A 16619-nucleotide genomic window follows, 5' to 3' on the forward strand; every position below is an offset into this window, starting at 1 on the left:
AAACTCCACTAGCTTTCATTATAAGCCTCAAAATTTTTCTCAATCAAGAGGATCAAAAAACACCTGGAAGTAATCCTAGCCTCCTTGTTTTCCCTCAACCTCACATCAAATCAAACACCAAATCTTGTTGATTTTCACTTCCCTAATGTCTCTCAAATTCATCTTTTCTACTATCCCCACCACAACAGCCTTTCTTCAGGCCACCATCATTTCTCATCTTGGCCACAATAGCCTTCTTACTTCCTATTTCTTGCCTCCAGTATCAACATCATTTTCATGCTGTCAGAGTGACCTTTCTCAAGTATAAATTTTGTGTCATTTAAAGCTTAAAATTCTCCCAGCCTGAGGATAAAGTCTCTAAATTCCTAAACATGGTAATGACCTACTTAGAGTAATTACCCACCATATCCACTGATGCTTCATCAATATCTAATTTCATGAATTTACTCAACTATTGTCTCTGATTGACACACTGTGCCTTGTCACACTTCAAAAGCCTGACCTTTCTACCAGAATTATTCATTTATTAATTCATTCACTCATTCATTTTAGACTGAAGACAAAAAGGACTCTGCCCAAAAAGAACATAGACTAGATAGAAGACAAACAAGTAGTCAGTTACCATTAATAATAACAATAATAGCTAACTAACATTTATTGAGCATTTACCAGGTGACAAGCACTGTTCTAAAGGGCCTGACATGAATTCATATTTATTCATCATGACAAGTGTGATATTGTGATATAATAAGAAAAACACATTTTGGTCTTCATCCTGGTTCCTGAAACAGTTCCATACGATAAAGGTGAAAGGAACAACTTTTGTTATAATATTTGGTTTTTGTCCCCAGTTTCTGAAATAGTTCCAGAACAATAAAGGGGAAAAAAGTATCTTCTCTTATTCATTACAAGTCCCTTTCAACCACACCTGAATTTAAGTTAATGAGGTGACTTTTAGAAAGCCCTTAATGATGGGGGCTGGATGTCAGGGAAATCAACCATATGATTAGAGGGTTGGAATTCTCATCCCCATCTGCCAAACTCCAGGGAGGGGAAAAGGGTTGGTACTTGGGTTAATCACTAATGACCAATGGATTTAATCAATTGTGCCGACATAAAGAAGCTTCCATAAAAAACCCTACATGAAGGGGTTCAGACAGCTTCTGGGTTGGCAAACACGTGGAGATGCTGGGAGGGTGGCAGGCCTGGAGAAGATATGTCTCCTATACATATCTTCCAACTGGCTGTTTCTGAGTTGTATCCTTTTATAATAAACAATTAATCTACTAAGTAAACTGTTTCCTTCAGTTCTGTGAGCCATTCTAGCAAATTATCAAAACTGAGGAGGGGGTTGTGATGATTTATAGCCGACTTATAGCCAATTTATAGCCATTTTATAGCCGATTGATCTGAAGCACAGGCGACAAGGACTGGACTTGAGATTGGTTCCTGAGTGGGGGCAGGAGATAGTCTTGTGGGACTGAGCCCTTAACCTATGGGGTCTGCGCTAACTCCAGGTAGTTAGTGTCATAATTGAATTGTAGAATATCTAGTTGGTGTCCAGATCTGGAGAACTGATTAGTATGCAAAAAACACCCACCAATCTGGTGTCAGAACTAAAGTGGTTTGAATAGTGGTCTCGGAAACAGGGTTTTCTTTTAACAGTTCTATGAGGTGGTATAATAAAAATCCCCATTTCAGAGACGAGGAGTATCTTACCTAAGGTTAAACATCTAGGAAATGGTAAGCTGGGATACAACTTTAGGGAGTCTGACTTCAATCCAAGTGGTAAATGTGATTAGTGAGTACCACTTCTGCACTTTGCATATACTTCTCCCGTTGCATGTATGACCTAGTAGTATAATAGTTTTACCACTACATTCTTCACTCCTTAAAGACAGAGAGTATATATTATTCATTCATGTATCCTCAACACCTAGCACAATGCCTATCATGTTGTAGGCACTCAATAAATGTTTAATAAACTACACTAAGCACTAAAAGTAATTTCTAAAATGAATACTGGCATCTCAGCAAAACTATAAAATAAGTGGTACAGACTTTTGGCCCTCCCTCCTCAATTTAGTAAGGAATCAAGCAGGAATGCTCCTAATTTCTTAATCTTGACCCCTAATAAAACCTAGCCTAAGAAAAGAATTTTATTAACTCATTAACAATGAAGACAACACGACTGGTCCAAGTTACTAAGGTCTATTTCCTGGGGATATTGACGTTTTTAACAGGTAGCAAAGCTTTAAGGCAGAGAAATCAGCATCTAATGTAAAATACCAGATGTTCATTAGTCTTAGAAATGCTTTTGGAGCAGGGAATCTTTTCGGCAAGCAGTTAATGACTCCATACAAGCAGAGCACTCTTCCCAGATCAGCATCACTGAACCTCAGCAGCTAAGAGCCTGTATTCTTAGAGGAGTAACAGTAGGTACACTGCCAATGTTTCAAATATTACAAGTTCTTAGATTTACTTTATAAACTCTTCACATATTGTATATCTAAAGTAATTAGTGATGTCAACAGTCAAAGACGATGCAAGTAAAGAAAAGACAAGTTGAAGTGAAATACAGCAAAAATGACCAGTACTCATATGGAAAAGTTTTCAGGGAAAAAAAAATCCCAATTTTAATGCTACAACTAGCATATTTTCCATTTCGTATAAACATTCACAAAGATAAGTTTTAAGGCGAAACTACTTGGGTTTTAATTCCTGGTGTATGACCTAATAACCTTCCACTGCCTAACTGCTTATCTGAAAAATGGGGATAATAATGGTATCTATACCTCAATAGAGTCACACTGAGGATAACATAGGTTAATCCATGCAAAATGCTTAGAAGAATGTACAGCATGTAGTAAACTCTACTACTACTTATAGTAATAGTCCTAGAAGTTGTTGTTGTTCCTTCCAACAAAAAGAGAGAGATCTCAATGAATATACAGAGTACTGAGTAGAGATCACAGAGAAACCTTATCATAGAATTTAACATAATTGACATTTACAGAACACCCCACTCAACACAACTGCAGAATACACATTACAAGTACTCTTAGAACATTCACCAAGATAGGTCATATACTGGGTCATAAAGTAAGTCTCAACAACTTAAAAGGATTCAAATCACACAGAGATGTTCTCTGATCAAAATGAAACAAAATTAGAAATCAATAGTAGAAAGATATCTGGAAAATTCACAAGTAGTTGGAAATTAAACAATACACTTCTAAACAACCCATACATTACAGAAGAAATAACACAAGAAATTGGAAAATATTTCAAATCAAACAAATATATAAAATATCAAGTTTTAAAGGTGCAGGTAAAGCAGTTGTTAAAGGGAAAGTTATAACCTTAAAAATGAAAAGGCATTAGAAAAAAAAGCACTGACAATCTTCACATGAAGAAACTAGAAAAAGAAAAACAAGTTAAATCCAAAGCAGAAAAAAAAAGAAGGAAATAACACAGAAAACAAAAGGAATCAATAGGGCCTGGCCCAGTAGTGCAGAGGTTAAGTTCACACATTCCACTTCGGCGGCCCAGAGTTCGCTGGTTTGGATCCTGAGTGCAGACATGGCACCACTTGTCAAGCCATGCTGTGGAAGGCATCCCACATATAAAGCAGAGGAAGATGGGCACAGATGTTAGCTCAGGGCCAGTCGTCCTCAGCAAAAAGAGGAGGATTGGCAGCAGATGTTAGCTCAGGGCTAATCATCCTCAAAAAAAAAAAAAAAAAAGGAATCAACATAAGAGAAACAGAAAAACAACAGGGAAATCAATGAACTCAAAATCTGGTTCTTTGGGGTGGGAAAAAAGTCAATAAAATTAATAAACCTCTATCTAAGCTGACTAAAAAAAAACGAGAGAGAAAACATAAATTACCAATATCAGGAATAAAAGCAGACCCTACAGATCTAAAGACATAGAAAAGAAAAGAAAAGAAAAGAAAAGAGAAAAGAAGGCAATATTTTAAGCAGTAAATTAAATATTCTTGATTAAATGGAAAATTCCTTGAAAGATACAAATCACCAACAATCGTTGAAGAATAAATAAAAACAATAAACAAAACATGATATCTACTAAAGAAATTAAATTCATAACTAAAAGCTTCCCCACAAAGTAAACTACAGGCCCAGATGGTTTCATGGTGAATTCTATCCAACATTTAAGGAAGAAATAATATAATCTCAGATAAATTCCTCAAGCAAATAGAAGAAACAACTTCTAATTTATTTCATGAGGACAATATTACACTAACACTAAAACCTGACAAAGACATTACAAGAAAACTACAGACCAATAACCTTCATGAAAATAGACAAAAAAAATAATTAATAAAATATTACTAATTCAAATCTAGCTATATATAAAAGGAATATTTTCATGACTGACATATAAAAAGAATACCATCATGGTATTAGGACAAGTGGGGCTTAACCTAAAGAAAGAAAGGTTGGCTTAACATTTGAAAAAAAATCAATGAATGTCATTCAACATAATAATGGGAAAATAAGCGAAAACTTCAATACATGCAGAAAAAACATTTGATAAAAATCTAACACTGTTCATGGGAAAACAAACTCAGCAAGGCAAGAAAAAGAAATTAAAGCATTCAGACTGGAAACAAAGATTGGAAAACAAACTGTCTTTATATATTGACAACATGATCATGTATATGGTCAACCCTAAGGGATCTATAAAAACTAATAAGTGAACTTATTAGCAAGGTTGCAGAAAATAAAGTCAATATACAAAAATCAAATGTTAATTTATATTCCAGCAGTGAACAATCAAAAACTAAAATTTCTTAAAATACAATTTTTAGCTGTACAAAAACATGGAATAGAGATAAATTTAACAAAATATGTGTGAAACTCATATACTGAAAACGACATAACATTACTGAGAGAAACTAAAGAAGAGCTAAATAAATGGAATGAAATACCATGAGATATGCCATATTCACTGACTAGAGGACTCCATGTTGTTGAGATGGTAACTCTTCCCAAAGTGATATACAGATACAAGGCAACCTCAATCCAAATCTGGGCAGACGTTTTTCTACAAAGTGACAACTAATCCTAAAATCCAAATGAAAATGCAAAGAACATGGAACAGACAAAACAATTTTGAAAAAGAAAAAGGTTGAAACATTTATGACACCAGATTTTAAAATATACTATAAAGTTATAGTGATCAGGACTGTGTGGTATCAGTATAAGAACAGACCTAAAGATCAATGGAACAGAATACCACTCTGTTCAGGAAACAGACCTACAAATCTATGGTCAATTAATTTCAGACAAAGGTGACAAGATAATTCAATAGATAAAAGACCGTCTTTTCAATAAATAATGATGGAACAACTGTATATCTATATGAGAGAGAGATGGGACGAGGACCTTGAGCCTTATTTCATGCCATACATAAAAATTAACTCAAAATGGATCATAAGGCTGAAAACTATAAAAACTCTAGAAAAAAACATGAGAGCACCTTCACAATCTTGAGGTAGGCAAAAATTTGTTAGATGCGACACAAAAAGCACAAATAATAAAATGTTGATAAATATGATAATCAAAACTAAAAATTTTAGCTCTTCAAAAGGCATTGTTAAGCAAACAAAAAGGTAAGCCATTGTTGGGGGGCAATATTTAGAATACATGTATCTGGCAAAAAACATTCAGAATATATAAATAACTCTTACAACTCAAGAAGACAAAAAGTGGGCAAAAAATTTGGATATTTTATAATAAATATATATAAAAGAACAATAAGCACAAGAAGAGATGCTTGAAATCAATACTTTTGCGATAATTATCCATATAAATTTTGATAATTCATTTAACTTCTCTAGATTTCAGTATTTTCATATTTTGTTATTTCTGCTCAGGGCAGGTATGTCTTTATACGTAAACCAGTCAACAACCCATTTTCCATAGCTTTCCACACTTTTTCTTGAACATGGATTATACCACTAAAATTAGAAACCATCTTCATCATATTTGATACTCATTTAAATCAGTCTCATATTTAGTAGAGCTAAATACTACAACTGAATCTAATTTAATTTTTTTAATTCCTATGAAATGGCCTCATGTAGTATTTTTAATGTTTTACTACTAAGAAAATTCTCATAGTACTTAACACTCAGTCACTCAACATCAGCAGTTTTAAAAAGATGAAAATAACCTTTCATAATAAAAATCCACTCTAATATATATTTTAGAAACATAAATCTATAAATTCTAGCACTCTTGTTTCTCTTGCCATATATATATAGGGGAAAGCTAATTTTTTTGGCAAAAAGTTAACTTCTTAGGTCTCAAGGAGGAAGCGTTCACATCACAATAATCTATTAATTGTCACTAAAAGAATGACAACCACTCTCTATACAGCTCCTTTATTCACTCTTACGCAACTCTGAGTAATCCTTTGGCTCAAAATGACAAATGAATTGATAGTCACAACAATTAAGCTACTAAAAAAAAGGAAAGAAAAGAAGAAAAGAGGGGAAGGAGGAAAATATCTCATAATAATATATGAAAACATTCCCAGGAGACTAAAATTTTGAATATTTTTCATATAATCTTCATTAGAATATGCTACAGAAAATAGTCTATACAGTAATAAAAATTGTGTCAAACCACAGCTCTAATAATTTTATGAAAGATGAAAACCACAATAATTTCAAGCATCTAGTTTATGAATCCTGAGTTATTTTATATGACAAGATTTTTTATATGGATAAGTGGCTTCTGTATTTGTTCACTGTGCCAATGCTTGCTTTTACATTTTGCATATTATAGTATATAAATCAGCAAGCATCTTAAGCTTGGGAGAGTGGGAGTACTAAACAGTATATGAAGGATTTCCATTATTCAAATAGAGCATTTTACCCTGATTTCACAAAACAGACACTATTAGAATTCAAATTATTTTTCACTGTTACCTTTTTCAGGAACACTACAAAACAAAATTATGTATTTATTAAATTATTACCTACTAACACTGCCTAATTTAGGGATGTGATAGAAACCCTAATTTTGCTTATTTAATATTAAAATAATTTTATAACCTTACTGACAAGTCAAACAATATATTCATATATTATAGATAGAAATAACTATGACAATTAGGTATACTTGAAAATTTTTCATTATAACTTTACAAAGATATGATATTTCTGTGCTCTGTCTTTTTGGTTTTAAATAATTGTATGTAAAAAGAAGAAAAGTTGTTTTAGATGTAGAATCAATATTTCTATTAAGTATGTTGACACTTTATAGGCACACATTACAGGTCTCTAAAAACAAAATTACATAATTTATTACACAAGCTGTTTTTTTTTTAACTTACATTACATAGATGTGGATTTTTCAAATACTCTAGTGGCTGACTCAACATATCATTTGATTATTTGAGGAATTTTATTGCTTTTTATTGCTACTTAAAGAAATATCTTGGCATTAAAAGAGAATGGTAGAAAAATATATATATATTGTTATGTGAAAAGAACAAAAGGTCCTACCTGTTTCAACCTCATGAAGAATGTCTCCGTGAAAGTCTTTCGGCTGAAATACCAAAATCGCTCATTTGCAGGGTACACACGTACTACTGTCTCCAGGAGAAAGCGGACAGGTTCCACCACCTCCGTGACCACCATATCCACTGCCACCGTCATGTACACTCGCTTATCTGTAGTACAAGGGTTCTGTGTTTTACGTTGGCTTTATTATTCCTTAATTATTTAAGGAACAAAGTTTTCCCACTTATGAAAGAACTAAAGTTCTTCACAATCATGTTATGGTCTATGTTTAACTTTAAACGTTTTATTGTCACTTGGCTTAAACAGGTAACCAAGTATTCCAAGTATGTTTCTCAACACACATGATCCTATCTTAATCAAGTGTCCAATCTCCTCTGAGAATTTTAATTTTTCCTTCCCAAAATCAGGTCCTTAATATAAAAAATAAGTAAAATAAAATTTTCAAGATGTCTTTTACACTAAAACTATCTTTCAGATTTCCCAGAAAACCTCTGGAAAATCACTAAGATTTTCCCTTTCATCTTATAAAAGATACTGGAAATTATGTTTGTTTGATGAGTTGCTTGGGAAAGATCATAAAATCAGAAGAGATGCTCAACTTTCACTATGTTAAACTGTATAGGAAAACGTTATTAAAATGAATTTTTCAATGTTATATGCTTTAAGTGAAGTCCCTGGAGATTTGTCAGCACTCGTACTGTCCACAATAAAAATTTACCCTCAGGAAAATCACTGATCAAAGCTCTAATGAAATAGTTCTGTGCTGAGACATACATATATCTCAGAGTCCTGGCAAGTGCTTTTGGACAACAGAATAGTGTTATCATTCAAATTTTCAGTTATTACTATTTTAAATATTTACTAGGCCACAGCTTTTCGTTAATTTGAATCTAGAATCTTCTAGGCCCATGTCAACTGGTTTTCTTCAGTTTCACAATGATAGATTGAAATATGTATTTCATTTTATTTACATGGCTTGAGATTCATTGAGGTTTTTGAACCTGTGGGTTGGTTATTCCATACCATTTTGTCATTTCTTCGTTACTTTAAAATATTTTTAAAATTTATTTTGCCCACCATTTTCAGTTCTCAGTTAAAGATCAAATAACCAAGCCCACCACTAGAAGAAACCATCAATAGTTTTTTTTAAAACATTATACAATATTTATACTCATCAACTACACTTTTATTAATATCATCAAATTCAACAAAAACTGTATTACATTCTTACTAAATACAGCATTCAATCTGTCAATTCAACAGAAACTAGGATTCTCTAGACATTGTACTTGAAGCAGAAGACCTTAAAGTCTAAGAGAAGTAATGTAGAGGAGTAAGAGAGAATAATACAAAACATTGAATATAATTCATAAATTGGTGTAATGAAAAGATCCAAGACATTTCTCAGGGCCTCATCATCTTCTGTAAAAACCAAACTATGATTCATGAATCCTCTGTGTAATTTATAATCTCAAGAGCACCATTTGGAAATTTTAGAAATCAGGTGAATACTTTTGTGTGGCATACGAAAGGATTTTAAACTTAAAATACATTATCTTTGGCTCAGAAGATTACTGTAATATAGTACTACATAAAGTTTATTTTTAATAGAACAAATTTTAGGATATATTGTCTTTTATTTGAGGACCAAATGTGTATTAAAATACGAAATGAAACTGAACTGTATATTACATTTAAAAAAATAAAAACTGCTTTCATAAACTTATTTTTTGAAATTCCAATACTCTATTCTTCAAAATTATCAACCAGCTTATTTTTCTCATTTTTGTGTTTTCTTTCTGAAAAATTATAAGAAAAGAAGTTTACAAGTTGGTATTTATAAGCCTGTGTCCAGAAATAACAAACTGTGGGTGTAAATATTATTTATTCCTAATATATGAAAAGCTAAATTTTATATAATCATCATTATTTTTCTCTCTTTTTAGCCCTCATTTGGAAATAGACAGCTCAATATGTGATCAAATGCATGCAATTTATGGCACTGGTAAATACTCTAAGGAAATTTGAGAATAATTATTGTTTTAAGGTTCTTCATTAATATATCATATTTCTATATCAGTATTCACTAATGCTCCTGTTTTTAACCAAAAGTCTACTGTGGCATAAACTAACGAATGCAAGACTAAAGATCAAACAAACTGATCCATTATTTTCTCAATATAAATTATCGGTTGCATGACAGTAAAGCATTTAGTGTAAGATTATAAATCATTTGGTGAAATTTTAAATTTTAGTTAAAGGCAGATGGTGAAGGGGCAAAAAACATAGGCAATTAACAGCTATCTGGATAAAGTAGAAATAAAAATAAACACAATGGGAAAAATGACAAATGTGACCATTTACCATTTACAAATTCTGTTCAACACTAGACATGTTAAACAAAACAAAAAAGTAAACAACTAGGAAAAAAGTGTTTGCCACAAATGAAATCCTTAATATGCATTATTAAGATCCCAAAGGTCAAAAAACTGGTACAAATAATTAATAACTGAAAAAGCATAAATAATCTATAACATAATTTAAAAAGTTAAAATATTTATTAAAGATATGCAAAATTCCAGAATTTGCTTTCATCATTTCCTTCATATTTTTCCATCATTTCCCCCCAAATAAAACAACTCTATAATGACACATGAGACACAAGCCCAAATACTTTCTACATAATCTAACAGAACTAATTCACTTATCTTTGGGGGGGGGGGGCGGGGGGTATTCTTTTGAATAGTTGAGGTTTTCCCCGTAGATGCATAAAGTATGAAAACGAACTTCAAAAAAAGAACAACTCCATTTTAAATGAGCACTAGAATTTTTTTAAAACACAACAAAATAACATTGTCAATAATGTAAAATTTAAAGCAAATAATAAGGAATCTTTTAAGAAAATTCACCTTTTGGGGTTTCTTCATTAAGTGCTAGAAATATTGGTGCATTGGGATTCCACATGCCGGTGATAACGTAAGCTCTCCCATCATAGCTCTTTCCCATGGATTCCTGTAGAAGTTCAAACAGGAATCACTGAGAATATATACATCAAGAAAATCATTGTTTTAAATTATATCTTATTTTAAGCAATCCAATTTATTAAAATTTGGATTTACAATCAAACGGGATTTATTTTCTTTGTAAGATTTTTTCACCCTACAGAGCATTTCTTTAAATATTAAATTCTCTTACAGCTTTCTTCAAACAGAGTTTCTATTTAGAGACATGTACCTCCTGGATAAAAGAGGTATACTGCTGAATCACAAAAACATAATATTGCTATAAAGTTATATTTAGCTTGATGTTAGGCTGGGTCAAAATTGCCTATACTTACACATACAAGGATGTACATAGTTTCTATTAAAACCACAGATTTCACTAAAGATAAACTGAATTAATAGCTAATCACAAGAAATTAGTACTTTTTTTTAATGTTCTAATTTTTAATATATTCTAAAAATATTAATTTACTTTGTCATAATAAATACCTTTAAAGTTAATACTTTTCTATTATCTGTATGTCAGATATTTGTACACTTTCTTATAATCATGAATCAATATTAGGAGACTAATATTGGTTTGTAATCAACACCCAAATTTATTAACTATCTCCCTTTACCCTTATACTTACTCCCTCCTTCTTCCCTTCTCTCCTTCTCCCCTTCCTCTTCATTTCCCCCACTCTTTAAGACTTTTACCAAGCCAGTTCCTAAGCCAGCTACTCCTACGGTGAAAGCAAGCCCCCAAATAGTTGTGTACACGTATGTGTGTGGTGACAAGAGGCTAGAGGTTGTCCAAGGGAAGAACAGCACACAACATACAAATATGTGCATACACAAAAGAAAGTTATCTACAGTACTTTCAATTTTCTGTACCAATTGCCTCATATTATGACGAGAGAGTGCTAAAAGGGTCAGACTAAAACAAAAAGAAAAGCTTTTTTCCTCTATTACCCTCACTTCTCTGAATTGCAATAAAATGATTTCAGTCATTTGGTAATTACTATATATATTTTTCTAGTGTACTGCTGTTATTTCACTAATCAGACTGTAAAGCTTAAGTGCAGGGACTCTATTCCAGAGATGAAGAACACTCAAGGCCATGTAAAGAAAACCCACTCAGCACCTCCAACACACTCATATGTTCATATTCATTCATTCATTCTCTCTCTCTCTCTCTCTCTCTCTCTCTCTCTACATGTCTGCCCTCTCTCTCCCCTCTAATTAAACACCCATTCAGAAGAAGAATGGGCATCTGACCAAAAAAACACCAATCCATTTCTAAACAAGAGCTTGTACTATGCTTGAGTCCAAAAAGAAAAGCTAGACCGATCAAATTCTTTCTTTCAATTAACAAATACCAAGGAAAGTGGGCAGCCAGTGGTGGAGCTAAAGGTTTTGATAGGAAGTCAGGGGATGACAGGCGACACATAAAATGAAGTTATAACAGAAATTATAAAGTAAGGAAAAGTATATAAAGAACAGCAGCATATTAGAAAACTGCTAAGAGGTAATAAAGATACAGAGAAAGCAAACACAAAAATCCTTAAATATCATTAATCATGCAATCAAAAAACAAAGGCTGATACTGGGAGGCAGGCAGGCAGGGAGGGAGAAGCAGAGAGAGTGGGGAGTAGAGAGAGAAGGGGCAGGAGGGAGGGAAAATGTGAGGCAAAGGAAAGAAAGAGGCAGAGAGAGAAGGAGAGGGAGAGGGAAACAGCGAGAGAGAAGAGGGTACAGAAGAGAAAAGGGGACCAGAGCAAGAGAGGTCCAAGAGAGCAGGAGCCTGAGCAAGAAAGAGGCTCACAGAAAGAGCAAGCCCATGCGGGAGGCAAGGCAGGCGGAAGAGACCACACAGCAGAGACCACTTCGCAGCTTTAGGGACAACTGCATGAAAATCAATACCCTCCTTTGTCTTTAAGGAGTTCTAAGCGATTCTTTGTTTGTTGTAACCAAAACAGCCTAACTAAAACAACCATATTTTTATTTCTTTGTAGTCCTCACAACACAGGACCACAGTAATACTATCTTATGCATCAAAAGCCTTCAATAAAACTTTCTCCCCATCAAGTCTGACACTGTTGTTACTGAACTAGACATTTCCATCACTTGGCCTGGTTTGCTCCCAGCCCTTTTAGAAAGATACTTCACATTTTTTACTGAAGAGTTCTTCTTGACTCCTCTGTGCCACCCCCACAACCCAACACAAACAGGGCTGACAAGAATAGGGACAGCAGGTAAGGGACATCTGGACAACAAAAAACTCTGCCCAAACTAGGCCAGGCTTGAACCACTAGATGGCCTCTTCTTCAGAAAATAAACCAGGAAAAAGCGAGAGAATATGGCAGCTTTCAATGGGAACATAGTCTGCAAGGCTATAATATAGAGGCCAGAGAACCACGTAGTAAGCTGTGAATGAACAATTGTCAAATTATGAACAAGCTGAAACTATGAAGTCAAGTAGACAGAAAGTAGGGTAAAGCAAACAGATGGCAGTACAAAGAGGAGATAACACAAAGAAAAAGTAAAAAATGTAAGTTCATGCCAATCCATCCATTATACTAAGCAAAATTAAGCAAACGTGAGCCTACTACGAGCCACGCTCTACGCCTGGGCGTATCCAGGAAGGAAAACAAAACAAAACAGTCCTGACCTTATGGAGCTGACAGACTGTTCTCTTCCCAACAGCAGTCTGCAACCCATTTGCAGATCATAAAATCAATTTAGTAGATTATGGACAGAATTTTTGTTTGAGGAAGATTGTCCCTGAGCTAATATCTGTGCCAATCTTCCTCTATTTTGTATGTGGGATGCCTCCACAGCATGATGTGTAGGTCCATGTCCAAGACAGAACCCGCAAACCCCAGGCCACCAAAGTGGAGTGCACGAACTTAACCACTACACCACTGGGCCAGCCCTATTACCAGACTTTTTAATCAAGGAGAAGAAAAAATAGCAGAGTTCATCAAACATGTAAGGATTAAGAATTGTTTCATGAGGGGCCGGCCCAGTGGCTTAGTAGTTAAGTTCATGTGCTCTGCTTCACCAGCCCAGGCTGTGCAGGTTCACATCCCAGGCACGGACCTACACACCACTTATCAAGCCAAGCTGTGGCAGTGACCCACATACAAAATAGAGTGGCAATCTTCCTTATTGGCAATGGATGTTAGCTCAGGGCCAATCTTCCTCACCAAAAAAGAGAATTGTTTCATGAAAATTTTACTTCAGCTTTTATACATACATATTACAAGGGCATTGAATTACAAAGGAAGATGTATTTCTAACTGTGAGTCCAGCTACTGATCTAGTGTCAATAAATGGTTAACTGTAAAGATCCACAAACTTTCTAAGGCATCTCTAGGACTTTAATTTTAAATTGTGTTCCAACTCCATGAAACCTGGCTCTACTGAGTTTTCAGCTCTTCCTTGGTACCTTGCTGTTAGGTTTTTCCTAGCTATCAATGGCTGTGGATCAAAATTCTTAACCCCTTATTGCTACACTACAAGTATCTCCACCAAAAATATTCCCATTACTGGAAGAAAATTGAGCCTCTGTGATTTGTACTCCCAAAAAACCTAACTAATTTTTTATGTGATTTTATTTATATACTATATGTAATATATATAAGTAATCTGGCTCTTTGTCTAAAAAATACGTTTTCATTTATAAGTATGACCTTCTCTTTCATGTAGATCTTATATTAAACAAAAATTATAAATTTATAGGAAAGTCTCAATTCACTTTGCTTGTTAGAATATATTCAAAGGGAAGAAAAGTCAGCATTGTTTAAAAATTTTTCAAGACAAACAGAAAAGTCGCACGAATTCTGAAATTAAATACAATGGTATGCTTTTTCAAAACTTGTCAGAATAAAGTGTAAGAAGGTAAAATTTGTTTTTAAATTGTTCACATATTTGGACAGGTCATAGAAGAAGCAGAAGTATTAACATCTTGCTCTAGAGAGCAGAACGAAGACTAATGAGGCAGAGCTACAAGGAACATGATTTCAAGTGATTACAAAGAAATAACTGTAATAACCAGAACTGTCCCACAGTCATCATTGTAAAGCAATGAGTTCCTTTTTATTAGATGTAGTCCAGCCAAAGGTCAATAACCATGTATTAAGATAGCATGAAGATTAACAGCACTGGGTAACAACAAATCACAACTGCTGATAATTGCAAACACAAACCCTCCCACCTGACCAACTGTTTGTTGTACAGGTAAGCCCACGTCTCTTTCCAGGAGCTTCAGTGCTGACAAGGCTTTGATTTAATATGGACTCTTAAAGGTGAAGGACCACACTGCAAGTGAGACACACAAGACTAAGGGACCTCAGAAGTTCAAGCCAGGTCTGTAATTCTATAATCTAAACTAGGTTTTATGGAAAAATCTCTGCCAGTGATTCATCTTAAAATCTTTTAAACTCTGAAAGACCATGACTAATTAGGACCTGGGAGTTTATAACAGTTTTATGTTCCTGAACTACCTCTTCACAAAATTTTCAGGGCTCCAAAATGCTTTGGCTTGCCTTTGGTAAAAAATGCACTACTGATATATTGTAAAGAGGAGTGGGAGGGAGAGAGATCAATAGCTAATTTGTTTTCACATTCAATGTAACTACCTATCCATTCAGTGCTTCCTCTCTATTTCTGTGGCTAGCTATACCAGCTCTATGAGAGCACTTAACACATTGCGGTGGTTACATACTTAAAAGGTCTGTTTCTATCACAAGACTATGAACCCACAGATGGTAGGAGCTATGTTTTAATGTATCTACACCCCCATCACTTCACACAATGTTTGGCATACAATTAAGTGCATAACAAAGGTTAAACGTACCAATCTAGTGGAACCATTCTAGTGGCCACTAGAAAATCAACATGTTACAGCGAAATAACTCAAAGAAAAAGTTGATATAATTGGTGATATTTAACTCACATTTGCAAATCACAGTTGAAAGGAAGAAAACAGGTAGTACTTATTATCACCAAATATAAAAACCTCAGTTAATTAAGAACTTCATACTTACTCTGACTATTTCCTATAACATTTCTAAATCACAAAGTAAATGTTTTCTTTAACTGCAATATTAGAAGATATTTCTGTTTAAAAGTTAAGATGACTTGCTATTTTTACATTAAATACCAACTCTTAAATATACATTAACCTTTAAGGGCATTCCTTAAATAAATACCATTCCTACAATAAATATACTTTGCTAATAAGCACAGGTAATCAAGGAGGAGAAATTCAGAAAGGGAAATCCTTTAGAGAAAACAAAAGCATCCATCGCAGTAATCAAATTAATAACAGTGCATTAAAATAAATGAAAGGCACCATATTCACTTTGAATATGCCTGTTATAATCACATACTTGTTATTTTTGGCTCAAAGAAAAGACATCTTCCTAAGAAGTCAAACAGATAAATAGATGGACATTGTCATAACATTGTCCTTTTACGTGCTTTCAACTTGCATATGACTTTTTGGTGGAAGTTTTCTTAAATCTCTCCCTCACATATAATTTTAGATTTGGGTTTCCAAATTTCATTATTACTTTCATACAGCTGAAAGTTAGCAACAATTTTGACAACATGACAAAATTTTAAAATAGAAAATACTTAAAAACTATAAAATAACTATCATCTATACTTGGTTAAGGTGCTTAAGATTATCATTACCATATCCAGTAAATGCATGTCACTGTTCTTCACGTTTCGACCTGGGCTTAATAACATTCCAAAACATCTGAAAATATTGGGGGGAAAAAAAGGAGAAATAAGGTATCAAGAACATACAGAAGCCCAGTGAGCAAAAAGCCTTTTTATAATAACTATACAATTTGAGCTTTGTACTTACAAATAGATTGTTTTTTAGAGAAAATACCACAAATAAGAAATCATTATTATACATAATAAAAGCACATAGAAGTTAACTAAATCTAAGTTATCTAAATTCCCAGATCTTTATTTTTGCATGTAAAAGATTACCATGATCAGAAACTGTGATAAAAATGGTCACAAATTGTTGACCGAAACAAAATACAATAGTGAAA

At 33.6% G+C, this 16619-nt stretch overlaps 1 protein-coding gene across 7 annotated transcripts in view; it reads right to left on the bottom strand.

Annotated features, from left to right (window-relative positions):
* Positions 1 to 16619, bottom strand: part of RABGAP1L (RAB GTPase activating protein 1 like) — a 668256-nt gene that overhangs the window by 547689 nt on the left and 103948 nt on the right. For all 7 annotated transcript variants that reach the window (XM_070498037.1, XM_070498036.1, XM_070498038.1 and 4 more), the window contains 3 exons: positions 16246 to 16312; positions 10468 to 10570; positions 7541 to 7707 (listed from right to left, as the gene is read on the bottom strand). In XM_070498037.1, the coding sequence (XP_070354138.1) occupies positions 7541 to 7707; positions 10468 to 10570; positions 16246 to 16312 (337 nt within the window). The remainder of the gene's footprint in view (positions 1 to 7540; positions 7708 to 10467; positions 10571 to 16245; positions 16313 to 16619) is intronic.

The sequence above is a fragment of the Equus asinus genome, chromosome 25 (genome assembly GCF_041296235.1).
Source record: "Equus asinus isolate D_3611 breed Donkey chromosome 25, EquAss-T2T_v2, whole genome shotgun sequence".
Classification (NCBI taxonomy): domain Eukaryota; kingdom Metazoa; phylum Chordata; class Mammalia; order Perissodactyla; family Equidae; genus Equus; species Equus asinus.